General features: G+C 52.6%; 1 protein-coding gene across 1 annotated transcript in view; it reads right to left on the bottom strand.

Moving 5' to 3' along the window:
- Positions 1-25,121, bottom strand: part of Nfatc1 (nuclear factor of activated T cells 1) — a 105,583-nt gene that overhangs the window by 22,279 nt on the left and 58,183 nt on the right. Inside the window, exons 8-9 of the mRNA XM_032885878.1 lie at positions 21,506-21,638; positions 8,139-8,524 (exon numbers count right to left, since the gene is read on the bottom strand). Coding sequence (XP_032741769.1) covers positions 8,139-8,524; positions 21,506-21,638 — 519 coding nt within the window. The remainder of the gene's footprint in view (positions 1-8,138; positions 8,525-21,505; positions 21,639-25,121) is intronic.

Raw genomic sequence — 25,121 nt, 5'->3', positions numbered from 1 at the left:
CAGTTTCGATTCCTTGGGCTGCTCCGACGCTCAGAAATTCTAATTTTCAGACATAGTCAATTTCTAGGGGCAAACCTCCTGCGGTCTGGTAGAGGCTGTATTGACTCTAAGCTTGGCTGGAAGAAGGCTGCCATGTAGTTACTATCCCTTGCTGGGCACGTAGCCCATCTGCATTTTCAGAGCTGAAGTCCCCCTCAGCGGGGCCGGGACCAGGTGGCCCTCACTGCTTTAGTCAAGTTATTCTTGTGGGCACCAGGGTTGGAACCTGGGTTGTCAGGCTTGGCGCCAGGTACCCTACTCACTGAGCCACGGGCCTGCTCAGTCTTATTCACTCTGTCTTTCAGTTCCTCAGAGTCGACAGCAGCTTGGTCTTTCCTCTATGTTTGTCGACTCTTCTTTTCCACCTGAGATGTCTTTGTTCAGCCTTTTGAGGAAGTGCTCAAACGCTGACCTCTCAAAATCCAAGACTTTCTACTTTTCTACATTTATATTTTATATGCATGACTATACGTCGCTGTCTCCAGACATACCAGAAGAGGACATCGGATCCCATTTCAGGTGGTTGTAAGCCACCATGTGGTTGCCGGGAATTGAACTCAGGACCTCGGGAAGAGCAGTCGGTGCTCTTAACCATTGAGCCATCTCTCCAGCCCTACTTGGGTCTTTTTAAAGTGCAGTCTCTCTTATTGTTGCTATTCTCCATTTGGTGAGACATTGTTATCATGCTTCAGTGTAATCATTTAAACATTGTTTCCTTCGGTTCTTTGAACACATTTAAATAGCCAACTTAACCTCTCCTAGGCCTTTTGCCTAAGATGAAGTGTGAATAGCCGATTTAAAGCCTCTGCTACTTAGTTAAAGACTCCAGGCCTCACTGGGATAGCGTCTATTGGTGTGGTTTCCCCCTGTATATGTGACATATTTTCCTGTTCGTTTGCACAGCTTCTTTTCCTGTTTTAACTTAAAATCAGGCACTGTAGGTAACGTATAACAGCAATTCTGGGAGGAAGCTTTCGTTTTTTTGTTTGTTTGTTTGTTTGTTTGTTTTTCAAGAATTGTTGCTGTGAGGACATTTCCCTTCTGTTTATTCGGCTGCTGACTTTTCCCAGGCTAATTCCTTAGATTCTTTACTCCTTGCAGCATGGTGATGCTGAGTTTCCTGTTCCCTTCCTTGAAATTATTTGCTTGGTAGGCCTCTTTCCTGGGGCTCAGACATCGGCCCGACAAGCTGCTCGCCTGGTGGTTGGCCAGCCTCTCATGAAGTTATCCTAAGTGATGAGCCATGACATCTTCCAGCTTTTATCAGGAAAGGCTCAGCCACACCCTCAACTGTGGGACTGGGGCCAGCACGACTTCTCTCCTGCGTGTGTGGTCTTGAGGCAGCAGAGGCAAGGACCTGGCCTCTTTTCCTGAGCACACACATGCACTCGAACATGTGCGTTTATCCAGGTGACTGAGGAGGGTAGGGCTTTGGTCTGGCTCCTTTGGTTAGTTTCTTACCTGCTCACTGACATCATAATCTTGAGTAGCTTCCGCATCGGCACCGCCACGAGCGTAGCCAGTGGCAGCTGCTTCGGACACACCTGAGACTGGAACTTGTCCAGTGAGCAGGGAACAACCTGAGCTCAGACCACACCATGGGTCTGGGGGATGTCCAGCCTCTCCCACTGAGGTAAGATGTCAGTTCCTCCCGGTGTCGCTCCGTGGGACAAGGATAGGGGCTAGCGACCCGAAGTTAAAACAGTTTTCTTGAGCATATATATGCTTTTCAACTTGCCACGTTCCCTCATAATGTCCGGATTCTAAAAGTGCTGACGTGATAGATTTGACAGCACTGTTGATGCTTTGGGGACAGTTGACGTACTGAGACTCCCCATCCCCTCCCTTGTCGGAACTTCCACTTTCTTTCAGCTCTCGCCAGCTACCAGAGTACCTCGAAGAACCAGAAGGAGTTCTGTGGTGAAGAAAGAAGTGTATAGCAGGCTCCTCCATAGCTCCCCAGACCAGCTCATGCCAGAGATCTAAGTGTCTGCTTGCGTGTCTCAGGGTAGGGGGATATTCCATGGTGAGGCCGAGCCTTAAGGAGACAGTATGCTAGAGTCCCCAGATCTGCCACTCACGACTGTCCAGTGACATCTCTTGAAGCTTCAGTTGCCTTCTGTGCCCAGGGAGGTGAAAAATGGCATCTCCTCCTGCTCGCAGGAAGGGGCAGTATGAGCCTGCTGATGTGCTCACCCATTGCTGCCACTGGGTTTCTTGTGTGTCAGCGTCATGTGTCAAACCGGGCTGAGGACCATGTTTTCGACATTGGTGGGAGGGAGGGCTCTCACTGTGACTCCAGCCACCAGAGTTCTTCTCTGCCTGAGTAAACGTTCATCTCCCCTGGAGCCTCTGGCTCCCAGAAGCAAGAACACACTGCCACATCTAGAAGGTTCCTCAGACAAGTGCTGTTGCCTCAGGAGCAGGAACGCCTAGCACCGGGTGGGTGAGGGGCCCTGCCAAGTCTCCAGGAACAATTCCGACAGAGATCGAAGAGGGCGTCAGCCATACTCCTGACACGGCTACCAGCCGCTGCACTCCTGGAATGTGACGGACATACTTCTAAATGCCACCCGTGGTTGATGGCTTTGTGCTCTGGAGCCAAGATAATGGCCCATTGTTCACTGGCTCGAAGATCTGCAGAATCATCAGAATGTGTGGGAAAGACGCTCTGTGAACCAACCGATGTGGAGAGACACCCTTAGGAACTTTCTGGAAGGGTTTTTAACCTGTCCAGAGGAGGACGATGGTGTTTCCACACAAGAAGGACAGCCACCCGCGAGCACGCTGCTGTCATTCAGAGTTTGCCTTGAGAAACAGAAGTGCCACAGAGGACGCCCACGTAGCCACCTCAAGATGTGTCTGAGCATCCTCAGGGCCTCGGATTTCCACAAGGCCTTTGGCACTACCTGGCATAATCTTTAGGCTCACAGAAGCCTTTGGCTTTTTCTGTTCTGCCCTACCAGCTTCCTTCAAGTGACCGATGGCACCAACTTCTCGTCTGAGGAGGAAAACAAGCCTGGCAGACCGACGGTAATGGCCGAAATCGGTACCTTCGAACCCCCTCCCAGTGAGTAGAATACACGCATGGTGGGATGACACAAGTACCTGACATAGAACACACACGGTCCAAGCTGTGTAACTAGAAAGAGTACGCAGAACCCAGAAGACCATCCCACCTAATCCCGCAGGATGCAGCTGTCCAGTGAAACAGCCCTCCTCCTCCTGCCTTCCTACCGCGTATAAAGCACAGAGACTCAACATCACGGCCATGCAGGTTACAGGCTGCCACACCAGCGCAGGTCCGTGGTGGCCAAACACACCCTATTTAGAAGGTCTGACTCAGCAGACAGCTTACAGCCCTCACCACCTGCCCGTGTCTGCCTTCGGGGAAGGGGCAGAGAGAGCCTTCAGATGGCAGAAGGCCTGTGGCTGAGCCCTGCTTCATTCTGTCTCGGAGCACAGGCTAACCCTTCTGGGAACCCCTCCCAGCAAGTTTCCTCGTAGAGTTTGCCTAACATCAAGTGCAGCTCTACAGGACTGTATCTAGATATAAACGGGAATATGAAAGCCAACATCTGCTTGCCTGGTGCCCTGTGCTGTGTAAAGAGCTTGGAGTCAGCCTTCTGAGGCTTGCTTACCCCGTAGTAAACAGTTGGAAGCTTCACTGAGAAGCAGTTACAGGCCCGGGCCTGGTGAACTCATGAGTGTTGGGAGAACCCTCCCTTGGGGACCCCAAAGAGCTACTTGTACGGCCTCCTGGTCTACAGCGCCTACAGCAGTCTCAGACTCTAGTGGTGTGAAGTATAATCTTTGTGTCTCCCCACTCACAGGCAGGCACCGCGGGGCATGAGGGATTGACCCAGTGAGATATAGGCATGGCTGAATTCTTTCTCCTCTCCGTCACGGGGTGGCCTGTGTCCGCAGTATTCATGGCTTGGTGTGTTTGATTGCTGTATACAGGCTCTTGCCATCATTGCTAGCAACAGGGAAGGCTTGGGCCTGGGCACCCTGCCAGTTTAGTCAAACTTTCCATGAGGAAAGCTTTTTGTTCTCCCCCATAGCGGCTTAAGCTCAGGAAAGAAGGGGAGGGAGAGCGAAAGAAACCCAGGCGGCCGGCAGACACGGCTGGGAGGCCTTGTCTACCTGCTTGTTGTTTTAATGACACCGAGACTTCTGGACACCCAGCAGCCTCTGATGGAGCTGAAAGGCTTGATTGTGGCGAGGGCCGGCAGGGCAGTCACCATACATGTGCGTGTGCGTGCGTGCGTGCGTGCGTGCGTGCGTGCGTGTGTGTGTGTGTGTGTGTGCACAGTCACAGACCAAGAGGGTACTGCCCCTAGGCTGCTTCAGCCACAAAGCTGGACGCAGGCTGGCTGCATGGCACCAGTGCAGTTCTGTGGCAGGGTCCCATCTGCACAGATGCCTCGTGGTATTTTAGGAGTTTCCAGATGTGCTTGAAGCGGAAGCTCTTTGTGCAAGGGAGATGCTCACGTTCATATGTGTGACCGAGAAGAACATGTCACGCAGTCCAGTCCCGTGACAGGCAATTTAAGCAAACGTTACAGAAACAGTTCATGTTCTGCTTTGGTGGAAACTTAAAAAGAAAAAAAAAAAAAGAAAGACTGCGTTTAAAATAATGTGTGAGCCACCACGTATTCAAAACTCTAACCATGAAAAGTTTAAATCAAAATCATAAGTCTCAGGCAGACTGTTGGAACAAAGACATCGTTACTGAGGTCTGTGAGTGGGTCAAAGACGTTTTCAGCAAGACTTAAGGGTAGAAACAGAAAAGGCTCCTGGAAAAGGATTTGTTTTCTATCCATAATTTAAATTGCTTCTTGCGATGAGGAGAGATTTTGGAAAGTGTGTCACCCTCAAACTCTAATGTGTGGTTCTGCAAACCCAGCGTGGGGCCCACCACGCACTGTGCGCTCAGGCACTGACTTCCTGATGTCTCATGATGCCAATACTGAGGATTCATGTGTGTGGAGGGCCACGGGCTCTCAAAACCCAGGTGCCTTTTCTCTCCGTGTTCTCAGAAAACAAAATCAAAATGCCAAAAACCAAACCAACCAACCAACCAAACAAACAAACAAAAACCACATGAAAAACAGTCTTCTGTTAAAACCCATTCCTCTTCCTCCCGCCTCTCAAGCAAGGCAGCCATAGCACGGCACCAGCATCGGGTGAACCCCAGAACCCGGCAGGCTATTTAGAGGAGGCCCCTAAATGCTGAGGGGCTGGCTAGGGATCAGCCTCCTTGATAGATTGTTTACTCTGTGTCGTGCAGCTTGGGAACCTCCAGGTCACCATTTTGTCCCCGTGTTTCTTCCAGTGCTCTGTACTGGGAGACAACACGGGGATGTGGAGATGGCTGTGAGTACCCCCTTCTATCTGATGAGGGAGGGAGATTCCAGAAGAAAGCAGGAGCCCGAGGCCTGTTCTACTCTGCCTCCAACCTAAAGACTGTGAGAGGACCACCCCTAACTTTCCTACATTCAAATGAGGTGTATCTTCCTCAGCGTAGGTCTCCCCGTTGGGTAAATTGAAGGAGACTGACTGCCTTTTAAGCAAGAATTTGGGGAAAGCCGAGACTGACTTTATGAATTAGACTTTGAGGTGGTTTCTGCTGTCCCGTTCCCACTCCCTCCCCCCCTTCCCTGGGGAATTCTAACTAAGACCCACTGGGAAAGAAAGACACAACATCCAGGACAGGTCACCATGCCTAATACTTGACTCTTCTTCTTAACCTCCATTTCCTGTTTTCTAGGTCAACATCCTTTCCGTGCTCCCCAATAGGGGAGACTCTGAATTGTTCTCTCAGGGCGCACAGTTAAAAATGCAACAAAATACATCCCGTGCCACGTGTGGGCAGCCCTCGTCCCCAGTTCTGCTGTGTTGCTTCCTGGACACAGTGTCCCCTCCTCCCAGAAGGCTCACCTGCTCCCATTCAATGCCCACAACAAAGCTGGTCTGACGTCGGCCACAGTGGCCTCTGGGTCAGTGGGAAACCTGGCTAAGGCTGGCTTCCTGTCTCTGGGCCAGAGGGCACTGCCCAGATGTGGGAGTTCTGGGCTGGCTGGTCACATGGCCTCTGACCACATGACAATGCTCCCACAGGCCTAGCACTCCCTGAGGCAAAGTGGAAGGCAGAACTCTAGACACAGACTCTAGTGTCCATCCTGGCCACAGTGTCCACTTAGGCAGGTACCAGATAGACTTTTCGTGCTAAGGAAGCGACACTGGGAACCATCCCTGGGATCCTGGCCCTGCACTTTTGTGTGAGCAGGTCAAAGACAAGTTAAACTCCTCAGGGTTACTCGGGGCAGTGACAGTCCTCCAACGGGGATACAAACAGGAGAGACCCAGGGGGGCCTGGAGCCTCCCATAAGTCTATGAGGGCTTATTCAGAGGCAAGTGTACCACAGAGGAGTATCTGGCTCTAGGTTCAAGAACTGAACCTATTTTTGAGCAAAAAATCTGGCATAGATCATCTCCCCAAAGCTTTAACTTAGGAGAGCGGAGGGGGATATTCAGTAAGGAGTTTTACAGCCCTGGAACATAAGCTCCTTGTCAACCAAGTGCCTGAGGTGGGGGTGGAACCACACCAGACCTGTGCACAGGGAGCATGGAATAGTCCCTCATCCCCAAGCTGGCCTACCCCACGCCTGGGCCATCAAGAAGAAGTTCCAGAGGCCGGGACCTACCACCCTCGTTCAAATGTTCTTCTCAAAGATTCCTTTGGGACCACGAAAGAGTCATTGGGCTCACAGGCAGAATCACAGGGGAGGGTGGCTGAGACGCCTCAGGGCCTTAGCCTCAGAGGCAGGGAGCTGAACAAGCCTTGGCGCCATCCCGGGCCTCGCTGGAGTCCAGGTGCAGCAAGGAGCTGGACCTGTTCCAGCTGTGCTGCTCGGCACCTGGCCTGGGAATCTGCCCACATCTGGGGAGACCAGCTGGCCTCAGAGGGAGCCCCAACTCCCACAGCCAGTCAACCAACCAGCTAACCAACCAACCGACCGACCAACCAACCGACCCTAGCAAGCCGGAAAACACCACAGAACCTATTCCTGGTGGGCAGTACTCTTGGTCTTCAGTCACATGTCTGGCCACTGTGGCAGTCATGTGGTCAGGAAGACGCTTGTTACTCAGCAGGGGTAGCAAGGTGTCCAGGAGTAACAAACCCATGGGGCACACAGCAAAGGCACACCTGGTCATTGTGGAGGAATGTTAGGGTTCAGAGAGTCTGTGCTCTGAACCACAAGCAGTCTCGGCATAGCTAGACACACGACATTCATGTCTGCCGCTGCCCAGAGCGAGCTGTACTTTCCTGGAGGGACAAAAGCCGTAGTGGAGAGAGGCCCCTTGGCATCACTCCCGTCCGCTCGGCTCCTGACACTGCCGTCCCATTTGAACACTCTAAGTGGCCACCTTACAGTACCACTGCCCCCTGAACCAGGCGTCGACTTAGAGACTTCTCTGTCTTAGAGAAGCACTTGTAGGTGCTCGAACCACAAAGGCCACACTCCCTCGGGGAGGCCTTTTCTGTTGTGACGACCGGAGGTTGACGTGGGCCGTCATTTGCTTTACTTCTTGACACCAAGTGTCAGAGAACCGAGTTTGAGCCAACCTGGCTCAGGCGGTGAGGCTTACTAAGATCACCAGGGCAGAACGGCTGGCTGCCGTGCAGCCTGCTGGCTGGAGACGGTTCTGCATGGCACAGCTCGGGAACCGTGTTCCACCCACATCTCCCTTCCTTCCCAAACTCAATGGCTGTGTGCACACTTGCTCAACGGTGGGCACTTACCATCATCCAGGTACAACTGGTCCAATTCCTCAGGCTCTTGCTTGATCACTACAGGAACAGGGGCCAAGTTATGGTCACTGTCCTCACACACCTCTGGCAGTATGGACGGAGATTCATTTCTGTGAACCTTCTGCGGTTGTTGCTGCCGGTGGCCCACGTCAGGAGGGAGAGCTGAGGGCTGTAAGCAGGTTGGCTCGTGGGCAGCAGATGGAAGTGGAGAGGAGGGGCTGTTGGGATAGAGCACTTGTTGGAGACCAAGGGGACAGCTACTGTTCAGATGTGGACTCACCTGCGGCTGTAGCCTGACGGATGTGGGCTGCTCAGGCGAGTTGGGCTGGATGGCCATGGGCCTCGGCACTTCCTGCATGGTGGGGGCCTCCGAAGCTGGTGGCTGAAGTCCAAGGTGACCACTGTGGCCCGGGTTGGCGAGGCCCTTGGCGTAGGCGGGAGAGGAAAGGTCGTGGAGCTTCGGGCTTGCATTGGGAGACGTGGGCATCAGCGTGTTCCTCTGTGAGCAGGGGGCAAAGCCGGCCACAAGGCAGGAGCCAGGGTCGGGAGGCGCGGTGAGCTGTTGGCTATAGTAAGGCCTCGGCAGAGGGCTAAGTCCCTGGCTCATTGGTCCACAGGTCAGAGCTGGCTCAAAGTCGTCCGTGGGTTCTGTCTTTATAATTGGAACTGTGAGGAGGAAAGAAAAAGTTAAATAAACATGAGTTGCAGATGGGCAGGCTAGGCTGTGGCTAGGATACCCCATGCAAAACAAACAGCGTTCTGACTGAGCCCCTCTGTCTCTCTCGGTTCTCCCACCCAATTAAAAACAGGGTGCGTCACTGGCTGAGAGAAAGTCACAGCTGGTTCTAATACGAAGAGGACTATTTTCCTTGGAATCTCCCCCAGCACTAGCGTGCTATAAAAACCTATTTGCAAACGACAGTAGGAGCTTTGGGCCTGAGGGCCTGTGGATTTGTAGCAATCAAAGTGAAAACTTCAGCTCGGAGGTATTGCTGTAACGCTGCTACTGGCGGCTCTCGTGTGAGCGCCGCTAATGTGGACACTGGGCATGCGTTGGCTTGGCTTTGGCTTCAGTGAGGATCCAGAGGTGAATGACCACCTGAGATGGCAGAGAAGGCAGGACGCACTGACACAGAAGGACAGACACCTTTCTGTGGGCAAGCGCACTGCACCGTGTCTCCGCGTATCCCTCCTGTCTCACACACCCAAGTAAGGACTCTGCAGCCTGTGCCAGGAGACCAGGCAGCCCCAGGAGACCCACAGCCCCAAACAGGGCCTCCCGGATCTCCCTCTCCACTTTTAACAAGAAGGCCCCCAGTGCAGGGAAGAGCCACAGAGAAGACATAGCCTCTGTGGCCTGGAACTAGCCCCAGGCTGTGGGCAGAGCAGACTCCAAGCTTCTGCTTAGGGACTCAGTTACAACAAGAGAGTTTGGATGACAAGAGTGTCATATGCAGAGGAAGAGGTACCCAGTAGACCCTGGGACCCTACTCTCCCCCATGGACGTCCTGGTCTCTGTTTTCATGCTAGTCTGTCTCTCTTCTCAGAGAGCCATCCAGGCGGCTGAGGTAGTTTGCTGGTGACCCTCAGCAGCACAGTACCGCGTGAACCACGTGCACGAGAGCATTCAGATTTCTCTAACGCGTCTCTCTCCTCTTCACACGCTACGCACGGGTGGGTTTGGCAGCAGGTCAGCCACGTGAGGGACTGCCCAACCATTAAGGCCTCTTTCGGAAGCACACACACCACACACACACACACACTCCACGTACAAACACACATGTCACAGAGGGAGGCCCAGCTCCTCCATGAATAAATGAAAGCATATCTGCATGTTGAGGAAAAATCTTTAGCTCTGGTCTGAACCAGCAGGAATGTGCATCTGTTCCTCATCAGGACCAGGCCCCCGCGCCACCAGCTGCTGTGAGCCACGGACGTGGAACTCTTCTGAAGCCTGGCTCCACCGGGAGCTTCCTGGGAAGGGCAGTCGCCCGCAATGAGCGGCCCCCACTGTAGGCCTGGAGTTTCTTCTGCCCCAGACTTGGGATGGGGAAACGTTGCAGCTTGCTGCTCCGTGGGCCCTCTCCTCACCTCTGAGGTGGTAGGTCACATGACCACCCCCCCACCAGTCGCTCGGTCTCTAGGGCCACAGGAGACAACAGCGCTGTTGACTGCTGCCATTTCCCTCGTCCCATTTTTCATTCATCCTAGGGTTTCTCCTGGCTCGAGTGGGTGAGGCGGGCTCTGGGGCGGCTGAGTCTCAGAAGAAGCCGACGGATGTCCCGTCAGAGGATGACAGCTCGAGGCCCTTGTACTCAGCCCAGAAGCCGCTCTTGGCTGAAGTAGCACTGTCCTTCACTGTCCACCTTGCATGCAGGTCCAGGTGACCCAAGCTGAGACTCCAGGATGACCCCATGGTGGCTCGTAGCAGGTGAGCCAAGGACAACGGCTAACGGAGAACTGATCTTCGTGCGTTGCTTCAGGAGCTCTCCCAAGAGAGGCTGTGGATCCCCTGCTCATGGGCGCCCATCATGGCTCTGGAAACCAGGTTGTTTGTGCTGGATTCACGCCAGAGACGCTGCACACGTCTCATCAGGTGGTCGTGGGAGAGAATGGGAGGCTGTCGTCCATGGGCCACCAGCGTTTCCCGTGAGTCAGATGCCACAGAGGTGGGACGTAGGTCCCTGGCAGTGTGCTTTAACGGTTGCCTCCCAACAAGGTCTAGGCCTGCCTGGACCCTAGGGCTGACCTCCAAGACACTCCTGGGTGTCAAAGGAGGGAGGCAGCTGTGGACAGGGGAGTGGACCTAGTCACATAAGAAGGCCAAGCACACATTGAGGTTGCCTATAGACGGGCACTTGGCGACTTGACCAGTGCAGGATCTGGAACGGCTCCTCCCAGGTCCTCCCCATGGTGCTCCCCATCTGTAGCAGTTGAGTCCACAGTCCTGACAGCCATTCGTCTCCTCTGGAGCCGTGGTGGCAAAGGAAACGACCAGGAATAGGGCCCCCCACACACAGCGCTTCCCAGGAAAGCCTCCCAGTGAAGACCTAGTTCAGTCCACCCAGCCACCCTATCTGTCCTCTTGCCTAAGCCGTGGGAGTCATAGGAACAGACAGGCATCAGGCTCCTTTCTGGGCAGGTCCCCAGACTGCTTTGTGGGATGGGAGGTCCTGCTAATAACAAGAAGGACGGTGGACATCCTGGCATTTAACGAAGCCGGAAGGGAGACCCATCCCTCTGACATTAGAAAGTTGACTATGTGAGATCAGCTGTGGGCCCCACCCTTCCTGAGGACTGTATCTCCCAGGAGCTGCTGAGGAGAGGGAAGCCACGCCCCCCAACCCCCGCCATCTGGGTTCTGAAGCTAACACCGAAATGTGTTCTACAGGTATTAACTCGGCTCCAGGCACAAGCCCGTCTAGACAGCTCTGTGGGGGTAAGCCACGCTTCGGAAACGACCCCCACTCGGTGTCAGTCCAGCTGGCTCAACCGCGTTGTAAATCTAGAATTGGCAAGAACTCTGTAGAAGTCAGACCCTGAGAGGCACCTGGGGCAGAACCCTGTCCAGCCAGTTTCTGGGGATCACAGGTCTGGCCTGAACTAGGCACTAACGTCGCTAAGAACAAAACTACGCCAGCCAGAAGGATCCTGGGTACAAGCTGCTCCATTCAAAGCGAGTATCTGTATGTGGAGGTTCCGTTCTAAACGACACTGGTCATTTTCAGAGCTTGCGATTTGCTTTTAAGGTGTATGACTGGGAGGTGAATTATGCCCAGACCGAGCTGCTCTGTTCACAGCACTGGGTTCTCAGCCAGGTCCCAAGGCCAATGCAAGCCTCCCATAACGCAGCCTAGAAGATCTGTAAAACCCAGCCCCAACTACCCAGCATGACATGAAAGGCACGGTCCCAAACACAGCTGCCCAGTAAATGCCAGAGAATGTAATTTACCTGCCACACAGGGGCAGGGACTTGGAGCCCTGGCTGGACCTGGGCCAGCAATCCAGAGGCCAGGCAGGGAGTGGATGTGGTGGCTGCTTTGGGGAGCCCTGTAGACTCTGCTGCTAGGACCTGTTTAAAACACCCTGGCCCTGCATCGGCTCAGCATCTGGCTGACCATCTCAGTCTTCCTGTCATTTGAACGGTCGCCTGGGCAAAATGAGTGCAAGAAAGGTCTGCACGTTCACGAGGACACGAGTCCCAACAGTCTAAGTTGGACTCCCACGTTTCTACCTCCGGAGGTGCAAAGTGAACCAGGATTGGGGTTTGGGGTAGACCCTGTGCAGTCCTGGTTGTGCACTGGCTGCCACTTTCCACTCTGTCCTCTGCCTCCTTCTGCCTGGTTCTCTGAGACAGGGACAGCAACTCCACTCGAGAATCACCTCACTGCCACTCTGGGGGATGCAGCCTGTTTGATTGGGTGGATGGGGACGGAGACTTGAACGTTGTCATCCCAATGACACTGTTTGATGCTCAGGTCCTCACCTTCAGAGCTCAATGTTTGGGGGGCAGTGTCACACAGGTCAGCACGAAGGGAATGAAGACACAGTGTATGTCTCCTGCCGTCAGCTGACCCCGAGGTGGCAAGCCTCTGCTTCCTGTCCAGGGGACCCTGTCACAGCCCCACACTTGACACAGGTGTCCATCCCCGATGGACACAGCTGGACCACACTCAAAGACAGAGGCCCCTGGTTATTGGATGGTCACTCAGCCCAGCTGAGGACTTCTTGGAGACAGAGCGACCTGTCCCGCTGGCAGAGGAGCGATCCAAGAGTCGGATTCTGATGGCCCTTCTCTGAGGTTCCCCATACGTGCCTCCTCAATTGAGGTTATGTACCGCCCCTCACAGTGTCCGCAGAAACCCTAGGGCTATACATCTCAAGGCTGCCTGTGTCTGCGTTTCTCCTGTGGAGCTGAGAGCCTTGTAGGATGGGGGCCTCTTGTTTCCTACTAGTCAGGAAATGGGACGTGTGCTCCACAGAAGCCCCAGGCGCTGGTCTGTCTCCTGCGCCAGAGGGTAGCAGGAGTGTGACGCAATGTCTCCGAGCTAGGCTGGCTGGGGGGCAGGGAAGGGGATCCAGTGTAGCAGAGCTCACCACCGTGCTATGGAATGGCGCACTGAAAACATCGCCTTAGCAGAGCCGTGAGTTTATAATATAGAGTTTATTATGGAAAGCAAGCACATAAGGGATTAATGACAGTCTTTCGGGCCAGCTGTCAGAGACAAAGGATGCCCTCATGAAGGAGGTGGGCTGCTGGTTCCTGCTGTGACTGGTCCCTCACACCCAGCACAGCACAATGCTGGGTCTGTGTGGCCGTGGGAGATGTGTGTCATCGTGCGTGCCCGACACTGTGTGCACCTGACAGCCACAGCATCCACTGTAGTCCAGCAACCTTGTACACCGTGGCGCCTTGCGGGGCACGGAAGGACTCTCGCATGCGGGGGCTGGTGTGGTGAGCCCACTCCGGACAGAGTCTAAGGGTTGCTGAGGGGTTTGACCTGGAGTCGCCTCAAAGTTTGTGTCCCAGGTTGGGACTCACTGGGCCTCCAGGATTTCTCCTGCCAACTGTGAATGACACCGTCAATGACATATGCTCAGTCGTGATGGGGAAGGCACCTTCTCAGTCCCAATTCCTGTGCCCCTGCAGTGAGGGTCTATGGACCAAGGTGCCTTAAAGAGCACTCCTTTACTCTAGGCTTGAGACTAGTCGAATGGTTGAGACTAGCAAATAGCTTTCTGTTCCTATGGCAATACCAGGTTGAGGATGCCTCCCGATGCAGCCAGCAGGCTTTCATCTGTGAGCCACTGGGCGGGGTGTGTTTGTCTGATGCTCCACTCCTAGGCCTCACAGAGTTTCACCTCTGCACGTCTCCTTCAAGGTCAGGCTGGGAAGCTCTTTCTGGGCTGCTATACTTCTAAAACGTCTTACAGGCGCTCTTCAAAGGCTGCCTGCTGTGTGTACAAGGTCCAGGTGAGAGCCAGGGTCTCTGTGGCTCAGATTTGAGGCCCTCTCCAGGGTGCTAAGGATCAAGTCTATACCGAGCACCTACTGGGCCTGGGGCTGTACGTATAGACACACAGAAGGCTCCTGGGAGATCGCACCCTTCTCTGTCTGCCACAGGCACTTCTGAAGCCGTCTACAGCGTGAGTCTAGAAGTACCCAGTTCTGTCTAGCTGTCCTAGCTCCCTCTGCTGCCCTGCATCCAAGCTGGCTAGTAGACAACTGACTCCAACCACTCCTACCTACATCCTACCCAGGAATTTGGGCGTATCTTTCACAAGCACCCACTGGATGGAATAGAGAGGAACAGCCAGAAGGTCCTCACGAGGACCCATTCACGGCTTGGCTCCGAAGCTTAAGTCTGACCACCTAGGTGAGAAAGATAGGCAAGGCCAGTTCCCATCCGGATTAAGTGTCCATCTTCCTGAGAGGAATCTAATAAGCCTCAGCCACAGAGACTCACGCTGGCTCCCATAACCTCCATCTGGGCTGGAATGTGGCTCAGCGGTTAAGAGTGCTTGCTTAGGGTACAGGACAGCCTAGGTTTGACTCCCAGAGCAGGGAGCAGGGTGGAGAGTGACCCCCCTCTTAGTGGGGCAAGTGGAACAAGGTGGCTCTCTCCTGGAGTAATGTGGCTATGTCTTTTATCCCCTCTTGTGATGCCTGATGATAGACAGGCCATGCGCCATGGCTTGAAGGAGCCTGAATGTGTCTACTGTGGACCAGAGCCATGCAGACTGCCCTGGTCTTCTCCACCTGGGATCAGTCAAACATCCCGTGGAACTTCGTGCAGACAGACAGAACGGTTCCCATTTTAAGCACGGCATTCTGGGGTATCGACCCACCAGCTATCAGCACCTCAGACATCCAACCATTTTATTTTTGGTGGGGGAAATTATGACAACTCGCTAAAAAAAATAATAGTAATAAACTAAACAACTGAGCAACCTTGCCAGCCAAGTTTCACTGACGTCTGACACCTGTGCCTCCAATCCCCCAGCATCCGACACACGAACGAAGCATGGGTGCACGAAGAGAAACCACACAGTTGTGTAGATGGTGCTTTGGTTGGGTTTCTGTGTAAGTATCCTTGCCCAGCTCAGACCTAAGCGTGAAGAGGACCCCTGCGTACCAAGTGGGCAGCCCTCACTCACAGACACATGCAAATACATCGTCCTCACACACGATACATGATAGAGCCCATGTGACCAACGTGTGACCAGCGGGTTAATTCATTCCTACAGCCTACGCTTCACCAGCTCTGAGATGGTAGGATCTGTGTAAGGATTTTGAGGCAGAGATGTGGGTATGCAGCCTGCTTTACCAGACATCTGGGTACCCATCAACGGTAGCCTGTACCTTACTTCCTAAGCTGTGCATACGGAGAAGATGGGAGATACCCCAAGACTCATGCTGAAGTACTAATCCCCAAGAGGACAATTGGAGTTGGGGCTTTTAGGCCTCTGCTAGGGTTGCTGGTGACTGTTTAGCCAGCCAATAGCATCTTGTCATTGTCATGGAGCAGGTGGTTAGCACCCTTATTGGTCCCCTTTCTTGTCCATAGTGAAAGCTGTCAGGCAGACGTGGACACTGAGTGACCCGAAGCCTTCCCGCGGCCTTCACGGGAAGTATGCTCAGTACCAGTGAGGATGTCTTCTGTCTGTGTCCTATGGCTCTACGCTTGCATTTTCAAGTAAACTCAAGTGTCATGGCTTGAATTATTGTTCCCAGGGCTGGACAGAAGAGGTTTTGTCCAAAGCCTAAAGCTCCTATAAAACAGAAGTCGGATTGTCTGCATGGCAGAGTGACATTGAAGCCTAAGTTTCACGATCAACCCAGATAGCCAGCGATGACAAGTCAGAGGCAAGAGAAGCCAGGGGCTAAGAACACATAGAGCCACACACCCAGGCCACAAAGGCTTCCCACATCTTCCCGCGAGTGTCCTCAGATCCTACAGGACATGTGAGCTTGCGGGTGGAAGGGCACACCCGCCATTCAGTGTGCATGGTGACTGTGCAGGTGTGTGGTTCCTAGCTCCCCCGGTACTTGGGAGCAGAATGACTGTCTCCTGGGTAGCTTAGACCTGGAGCATCTACAAAGCGATGTGTTTGGTGCAGCGGGAGGACTCCGTGGAGGTATGCTCTGGCAGAATACAAAATCCTGAAGGGCAAAAGCTTAGCCCGCTGGGGGCTCAGGCCTTTTATACAGGACCTCCCTAGGACTTTTCATCAGTTGGCAGGTTGAAGTATCAAAGCGAGCACAGAGGTCAGTCACGCCACAAGGTCCTAACTACCCGCGATGGAACAGGCCCTGACCCAGAGAAGGAAGGGAATGGCTTTGCTGCCGGTGCACGTTAGCCCACAACCCAAACAAACCAGCTGGGACACATCCAGGTGGAGAGCGATAAACATTTACTCTTGACGGCATCGGATGGCACAGAAGGCCGTACACGCCGACAGCACCCTCAGCGACGTCCTATCCACTGGCTGCTGAAGCTGGTCTTTGGGCTTTGTCTGGAGCTCTCCCTCCAGCAGCTGGGAATCTGGGGCTGCCATAGTACATGGGACAGAGCTGGGTGGGGCAGTCAGGGACCTGAAAGCACTCTCCAGGTGGCAGCGTGTGGCATGTGTCCTATTGGCAGATGACAGGCAGAGCTATCTACTCCTGCCCACCCTCCTGCCCGTGCTTGCCTCCTCAGAGCTCAGCCTCCTTGGGTGTTCGGCTCACTCTGACTCATACTTCTGCTTGTTTTTGGTGGCACATGGCCCTTAGATTTCTAAACAAAACTACCTTCCTGCCCTTCATCCTAATGGCCTATTGTGTTCTGTGATCGCTCCACAAGGCAGCCCTCGGCCTCCCTCTCAGGCCCTTGTAAATGGCAGGTTTTCTATCCTGTGGTTCCTCAGCCTGGCCCGAACGTTGCGGCCACAGCTGTCCTCTGCGGGCACTCCAGGTGCCACATGGTTGGTTCTCTCTCTTGTCAATCATCTCCCAGGCAACCTTCTACCCTTCATCTCCCTCCCTATGTGAAACACACAGTGTGTGCACACACATGGATGCATCGTATGCTTAAGAGGTTTGCGTCTCTCAGCGCCAGCAATGGCTTCTAATGATGCCTAGTCTTCCTCATGGTGCAGAGGGCAAGCGTTACAGACTCCCTCCTCCCTAGAGATGGATTTGAGAGTTTAAGGGGCCAGGACTCCTTGATCCAGAGGTCTAGGCAGTCCTTGGCCATCCTCTGGAATGTCTACTGACCGGCGTCATTTGAACATGGGGCCACACAGCTACAATGGCCATTGGTTGCTGAGGTCATTGGAAGCTGAAGGCAGATACCGTCTGCAGCTCCAGGAGCCAGAGACAGCTCTCCTTGGCCCAACCTGACCTCTGCTCTCTCCAGGAGGACTCCATTAGCTTTTGGGAAGAAAATCCAGAAGCAGGGTCCCTAGAATTAACACCACTTTGCATGTCACATCGCGATCCCTGCTGTTTGAAGCCTTTATGGGCTCTTTGAGGAAGGAAAGGCTCAGGTTGAATGGTGGCAAGTGGGAGAAACTGCCCTGACTTTCATCCCAACAGACCACTATGTTTCGTGGTCTCTCCACACGATGCCCTTGGGTGGGGCAGCCCTCAGCCCCTGTCTCTCCCGCCCCAGGCTTCTCATAGAATAGGTAACGGGTGCTCAGGCAGACAGCCATAGGCTCTGCACAATATTGCAATGCCATCATGGTCTCTGGACGCAGGCAGTTACAAGTGGAGGCCTGGTCTTTTCAGTAGAGCTGTGGTCAGGGCAGTGACTGAGCTTCAGAGCCCATGATGCCCAGGGACCCATTATAAGATGGAGGCTTTGCTTCTAGGCAGGGCCCAGGTCTTCTGCTCAAGTCTACACAAGTCTCTGGGATTCCAGACTCTAGTGGTTCAACCTCTCATTTCTCTGAGATGGAAATGTATCTTAGATACACTTGCTAAGGATCAGGAAGGGTTCAAGAACCCTTCCTTATTCTCCAAATCCCTCATTCATGGCTCCATCCCATAGTCCACGGAAAGAAGTGCGTCTGGGGAGGGGGATGTGTGTTAGAGGCTCATGGACTCCTGGGCTGACCTGTCCTTGTGGGCCTTGTCTGCTCAGGGGGTTGCTTGACTGACATTGGTCCCACTGAACCTTCCTGTCCTGCAGTCGTGTACTGGTCTCTGTCACCAGGTAAGCCTCTGTTGTCACATAGGTACCCAGTGCTAGGGGTGGGGCCAGGGGTGGGGGTAGGTGTTCCTGGACTCAGGAAGGCCAGGGGACTCCCGACTAGCTAAAGCAGGTTCAGACAAACTGACAGAATCTCAGAATCCTACAGTTTATTGTGATTTGTTTTCTCATTGTACAGAAACACTGACTTCGGGGTGTGTTTTTACAATAAATCCAGTCTCTTCTCTTTTTAAGGACCCCTGCACCTGTGAGTAGTACCAGTTCCAGCTGCGAGTGACAGGGGGCAAGAGCTAGGCTGGCAGAGACGCTCATCTCGGAACCCACACAGGAGACATCCCCGTACCCATTCACTGTTCTGGAATTATAATTGACATGTTGGAATCAGGGCTCTGACCTAGACATTCCTGGCATAGCTCTCATCTCATGATGATGTCCGTCCCAGCCCCCACAGCTCAGTGAGGAAGATACTACAGTCTTGAGTCTCGGGAAGCCGGGGAGGCCCTCCCTGGCTGGGTCTGGGCACTCTGAAGTCTCTTCTCAGTTTGCAGGTGCTTTTAGCATCTGTGCCTGATGACTATCCCAGAGACCCGCAGGGCCCGCTGCAGGGTTTCCAGTGAGATGTGTACCGTCTGTTCACGTTGCCTTTCATTCAAGTGGAAACTTTCCCTGTTAGACACACCAGGAGGACGGAAGGAGGCCAAGCTGCCCTTCCAGGGTCACCACAGACCACGAGCTAAAGACACCAATACCCAGGGGAACACAGGGGTCCCAACCACTTGCCCTATTCTCCTGCCACCTGACCACCGTCACAGTTAACTGAGAGTAAGAAAGAAGGATGGCCTAAGGTGGTCAACCAGGTGACAGGACACAGCTACGGTGACAACGGAGTACACAAAACTCTCCTGCCTTATACACAGCAGAATAACCGGGACACTTGGCTTCCAATGCCCTGAAACTTGGATAAGGGACGGTTTTGTGCAAGAATGGGGCCCTTTCACAAGGGTAAGGGAGAAGAGGAGTCTGATGCAGCTCTCCATTGTATATATCTATAGATAAAAATGAACTTCACAGGAAGGGTTTAAAAGGATTTATTCCTACTTTCTCAAACACAGCATAATTGATAACCCTAAGAACCTGGGTCCATGGTGGTCATAATATATGAAATACAAGTATATCCGAAACCCACTTAACAATACAGAAAGACTCAGGGGGGAGTCTTGTAACTTTACAGCCAGTGTCCAAGGAGAAAAACTGAAGGATCATGGAGCCAGATAAATTAAGAGCCACTCGTGTGCCCTGGAAAGCCTCCAGGACTAAAACGCAGCGATCTGAGAACACGGGAGCTGGGAATACAGCCACTCGTCAAGCATCGGTGTTCTCAGAGATACACGCCAGAGCAACAGAAGCCACGGAGCACGGAGGGAGAGCACCAGACAGAACACGGGACACGGGAGCGGGCGTTCTCCATCTGCGTGTTTATTTATTTTAAGAAACAACAACAACAACACATGTTGGTAGCCAGCCAGGCATCAGGCAGTGGATAATGCTGGGATTCAACCCTACGGTGGCCAAGGTCCCTCCGAAGGAGCTCACAGTCTAATGGTGGGGAAACACGGTTGGTCCCCGGGACCACGCTGGTGGCCGGCAGCCATCTTGGAGTTGGAGGCAAGAGTCAGGGCATCAGGATGAAAGGGCTGAAGAGGGGTCAGGCGCAAATGCGTGAACCCGGAAGGGCTGAGGGAGACCTGCGTCGCACATAAGCATGATGGGAGGTTCCAGCAAGAGGCTATGTGGACTGTGGGAGGCAGACTGGTGCAGAGCAAACAACTGTGGAGCGGCTGGCATGCTTGCACTGCATCGCCGAGGGAGGGCAGCGTGGGAGGCAGTGGCATACGCAGCCACCAGGCCCTGGGGCCTCACAGGACGCCTGCACCACAACCCCTCCGACACAGTGCTCTTTACGAAAACTGAGCGCCCTCCGAAACCTTCATCAAGGACTCAAATGTGCATACAACAACCGGAAACTGCTCTTCACAATATTTCCACATTGTTTTAGGAAATGTTTTTTTTTTTCCTTTACGAAGTTTAGACCTTATAAAATCTTAGATCAACCATGCTTGAAGTACAGGGAGGATACAATCAATGCACTTGCAAAAAAAAAAAAAAAAACCAAATATTTGTAAGAAAGATTGTATATTATTTCACGAAAGGAAAAGACTTGTGAAATAAAACTCCAGAACAGAAGCAGGATAGGGGGATGGGCAGCTGTTCTGGGGTCACGCACAGCACTGACGGTTGCTTATACTGATGCCCTTGTATGAGAATGTAACCAAATTATTGTCCCAGTTTTGAAGGGCATTTCTAGGGCCTTCCTGATAAGATAGTTGGTTTCAGAATTTTAATACCAATTTTCCTTGCTGCCTAACCTGTTGCAAATGCCTTTACACTTAAAAGGAAAAAAAAAAAAAAAAACAAACCTCTCAAACCTTACAAAACAAAAACCAAAAGAGTAACAACAACAAAAACCCACCTTGATTTCACTAAGATAGAAATGTGGCTGCTTTCACCGGTATTTATTGTACAATTTCCCTCTTAAGTTATATGAGTATCTTAAGTTTTTAGAGGAAAAAAAAAAAGCAGCGATTTAAAAAGGTTGTTGACATAGCTGAGCTTACCGAAAATACAATAGAACTCAGGATAACAACCCACTCTGCTCTCCGTGCACACATCCTGCCACAGGAGAATGGCCTGTGCCACACAGGAAACCCTGGATGCCCAAGACACACCTTTCTACAAGCTTCGGGTGGGGGAGGTTGAGCAGTTACAAAAGGTATTTTCTTAAATAAAACACCCTAGAAAGTTGAAAAGGTGAGCTGATCATTTCTGAATGAAGAAGTCGTTCCCCAAATGAGTAAAACTAGAGCAGAAGAACTTCCCATCTGAGAGTCTCAGGTCACCAGGGGATGGCATTATTCAGTGGAGACACACGGCATGCTGTGTGGAACCATCACCATGAGGACAAAGCCATGTACGTTCCCCAGTGACCACGGCAGGCTTATTTTTGAAGCTACTTACAAAACTGCTCTAACAAATACTTTTGTTCTAACCCAAAGACTCACAGAGGTTAGATATAGACCCAGACCGCATCAGCCCCTGAGTGCGGGCAGAGCTGCTCCGCTGCCCGCCCGCGTCTTTGCAAAAGGCTAGCAAGCGATTACCCCAGCATGCACCAGTCACAGGAAAACACACCCAGCTTCGCTTCTCTTTGAGGGGGTGGGCGACTTGGTCTTGTGAACAGGGCTATCACGTGGTGTGAAGGAGCCACACTGTTGTGTTTTTTGTTTTGTTTTGTTTTGTTTTATAACAACATCCTCTCACAGCCTCGTGGCTCAGTAAAAGCCTCCTCTCCGCTCACTTTCAGAGCTTAAGGTTAGAAAGACAGAGTTACCATTGGCAGGAAGGTACGTGAAATGCTGGTACTGGCTTCTCTTCCGCTTCCCGTTGCAGACATAGAAGCTGACTTGGACGGGGCTGGTTATTCTCTGGTTGCGGAAAGGTGGTATCTCCAGCACCAGGGAATTCTGGTGGGAAAACAGCAAAGAAGAAGCAGTCAGGACCTCACAGACCAGGGACGCTTTGTCCCGAGGTAGCACTGTCCACTCAAGCAGCTGTCTCTGGCCACTGAGAGGACCTCAGATGGTGACTTCTGTGTGTGACCTGCTCACGTGTCTGATCAGGAATTGGCCGTAGGTAGTGTTTGCTCGCTCCTCAGGGAGGGGACACACTGAATTCTCATGTGGCTAGAGGCTGGGAGACCCTCGTGGTGGAACTAATGCAAAAGGAGAGAACCTTAACGGGCATCTCTCAGAGAGTGGAGCTGCCTTACAGCTACTGACCCAGCAGACTTCAAGGCCCACTCCTGCCCCATCATCTAAGGCCCTGTGACCTTTAGACAAAAAAACTGCATTCAACCTACTTATAGTAGGCACACGGTGGAATTCCTTGCGGACAGTGCCCAGTGCAGCACTGTGACAGTGGTCACGGTGTCCCACCAGAATTCCTAATTTCCTCATCATGAAGACAAAACAGATCTCAGCCCAGGGCAGTGGAGCAGTTGAGAAAAGATAGAACAGGGCAGTTTGAGGTGGCCGCTGTCCCCGCCCCTCCCCCGCCCCCATTTTTTTAAAACAGAAACGTGTAAGTTTATTTATTTATTTTTACATGCTCTTTCAAGGGCAAATGAAAATGCAAGCTGCGATTACTTGGAACTGAGTGGGAACACCCAAGTGAGGACTGTGCCCGCCCCCAGCATGGTGTAGCCACCAGGAGGGAGGTCAGAACTTCTGAGCGCTACGTCTGATTTCTGCTGGGGATTTCAAATTCATAAGGTTCTTCATCCTGTTTCTTTCATCGTGTGATTTTAGTTTAACAGGCCGGGGGGTGGGGGAAAATGTGTCAGAAAATCCATGGTGCCATTTCTTTTGTTAAAGTAATTAACCGTAGCGTGTTATAGTGGTTGTAAATCAATGGTAGCAAACTTTATTGAGTTATGTTAATAATAAAGCCCCAGCATTAGAAACAGAAACAGAAACCAGAAGAACCTCAACTCCAGCCTCTTTTATTACTGAGAGCCTGGCGCTGACACCAGCACCAGGGCAAGACTAGCTTAGGTACCCTCTGGGCTCTGTCCCCTGGGCTCAGTCCCCTGGGCTCCATCCCTCAGGACACACCCGCTGCAGCTGTCGCTCCTACCTTCACTGTTGGAAGAGACAAGGGTGGAGGAGGGGCAGGGAAAGAGTGGATGATGGTGCCTACAGCCCACCTTGGCAGGAAGCAGCCCAAAAACTGTAGCAACTCAGGCCTGGGCTGTGTCCAGCTTTGAGTAGTCTGCCTGTACCGCTTGAGTTCAGTCAGGTGAAGGGAAAGAGGCTACCCTGTGGTGGTCTTTAGGACACTGAAGGGGACTGCAGATGGCCCTGCTGCCTATGCACAGCTGGCACCCAATGGTAGCAGCTGCGATTACCGAGTCTAAAAAAGAAATGGTTCTTCAGAAGGAAGAGAGGGAAAGACGCAGCAACATCTTGTCGATGTTTAGGCTAAAGGGGAGAAAAAAGCCTCTGAGGCCAGTGGAGGGAACACAGAAAGGGCCAGAGGGATAGGCTGCCCCCGGCTTGTTTGCTTATCCCGCGTGACCAAAGCGGGTCAACGTCTTGATACGGACACGGGTCAATGCACTCCAGCGCCATGCATGGACAGATCCTATGACGAGCACACCTGTTCCACAGGAGCTCTGCTCTAAAGCACAGGGAAGGGAGCCTGAGGGAGTGTGAGCCGAGATCAAATGTTGGGAGCTTGCGGACGTTGTCAGAGACAGTGAAGGCTGCAGCCAGCCCAGGCCTTGGGAAACCACTGCCTCAAGTTCATATTCTTAGGTGGGGGCAATGCATAGCCACGTACACAGCAGGAAGCCATCTTTAAAATATCTATAAATGCAGTGTGTGTGCAGGCATGTTTCTGTGTGTGCCTCTATGTGCTGTGTGTGTGCACACGCATGCTCACGCATGAACACGCATGCACATGTGCAAGTCTGTATATGTCACCGCCTTCAATAGTTCCTTAAGGACAACTTGGTTGAAGTCAAGATACAAAACTGGGGCAGGGAAGGACCTCTTCAGTGGGAGGGAGGGAGCTAGGCCTAATGTTTCATCTCAATGAACAGGTGTCACTCTGGCCACGGGGGACCTTTCCCCTGACCAGTACTTGTAAAGGTTTCTTGAGAATGGCTCAATGCCTGAGAGGAACTGAAGCAGGAGAACATTGTTTTCATCCTAACAGACTCACCTAGAGAACAACAAGGCAGCCTGTGCCTGCTGCCAGGGAGGCAGACACCCTGGTGCCTGCTATGCTGGTGGGAGCCATGACGGCCTGTCTACTCTGTGAACCCCATTACCATCATGCCCTGTGTATGTGATTCTTGCTGCCCAATGTTCACAGGAAAAGCCCTTTACTCATATTTGCCCGAGGTCTCTGAATCATTTAGGTCCCACTTCCATACACTAGGAGCTCTCCAAAGGCCCCCAGACTGTTGGAGAGAGGTCCGTGGAATGAGTTACAGAGTTAGGGAGGGTTTTGGATGTCTTCTAAAATCTGCTCGCTGGATTTTGTTAAGTTCTTCTGAGACTAGACAACAGATCTCACGCAGGACTCAGTGATAATCATCTGATTTGTTTGAACGTGCAACTGCTTTAGCCGTGCATTGCCTACTGTCCGACTAAAAGACACACTGTTGGGGTAGGAGATATAGTTCAGTGGCAGAGCGTTTGCCCAGCCTGTGTGGTCCTCAGTTCAACTCCCAGCACCGCAAAAGCCTAGCAAACAAGTGAGCAAACCGTAGGGATGGTGAGGGCAGACTGGAGTCAGCAAAGAGGAGCCGACTCCACATCGTCTCCAATAGACACTTTAGATGACGAGACCAGACCAACGGTCAGAAACCTGCCACAGCCGCAAACATAGCAAGCAGAAGTATTTGAGACAAAATTGGCCAACCACAAACAATAGTGACCGAAGGTGAAGGTGAAGGGAGTAGGGGCAGGGGCAGGTGCGTGTGCATGCAGGAGGGAGGCAGACTAATTATGTCACCCACAAGCAATGCCATGCATCCACCGCCGCTCCTCGGCAAACCTGACCAGCAGATCTAAGCTATCCGGTTCGGTCTGCCCTTTGGTCCACGTCAAGCTCAAAACAAGAGTGCAAGGCAGTTGAGGCATTCTCTGGAGAGGGTGGTGGCAAGTCACACAGGCAGGGTGGCATGTCCAGGCAGGTGCTGGGTGTCCGTGAATGGAGCTCAGAACGCTAAGATCTCCCAGGGGTAGCCGCTCAAATGGGGCCACGCCATTAGTGAGAGGAGACAGAACCTGGTACCTTTAAAGAGCAAAGCACACCCAGAATACAGAGGCCTCACGCTCTGTCCGGCTTCTGTCCTAGTGGTCATTGTTATTGCCTTAATTCTATCCTAATAGCACTTGTCTGGGCAAGGGATTTGCAGTTGTGTTCTCATACTGCCT

This window comes from Rattus rattus, chromosome 15 (genome assembly GCF_011064425.1).
Source record: "Rattus rattus isolate New Zealand chromosome 15, Rrattus_CSIRO_v1, whole genome shotgun sequence".
Classification (NCBI taxonomy): Eukaryota; Metazoa; Chordata; class Mammalia; order Rodentia; family Muridae; genus Rattus; species Rattus rattus.
The sequence above is the reverse complement of the archived record's forward strand: the minus strand, read 5'-3'. Positions and strand labels throughout refer to the sequence as shown.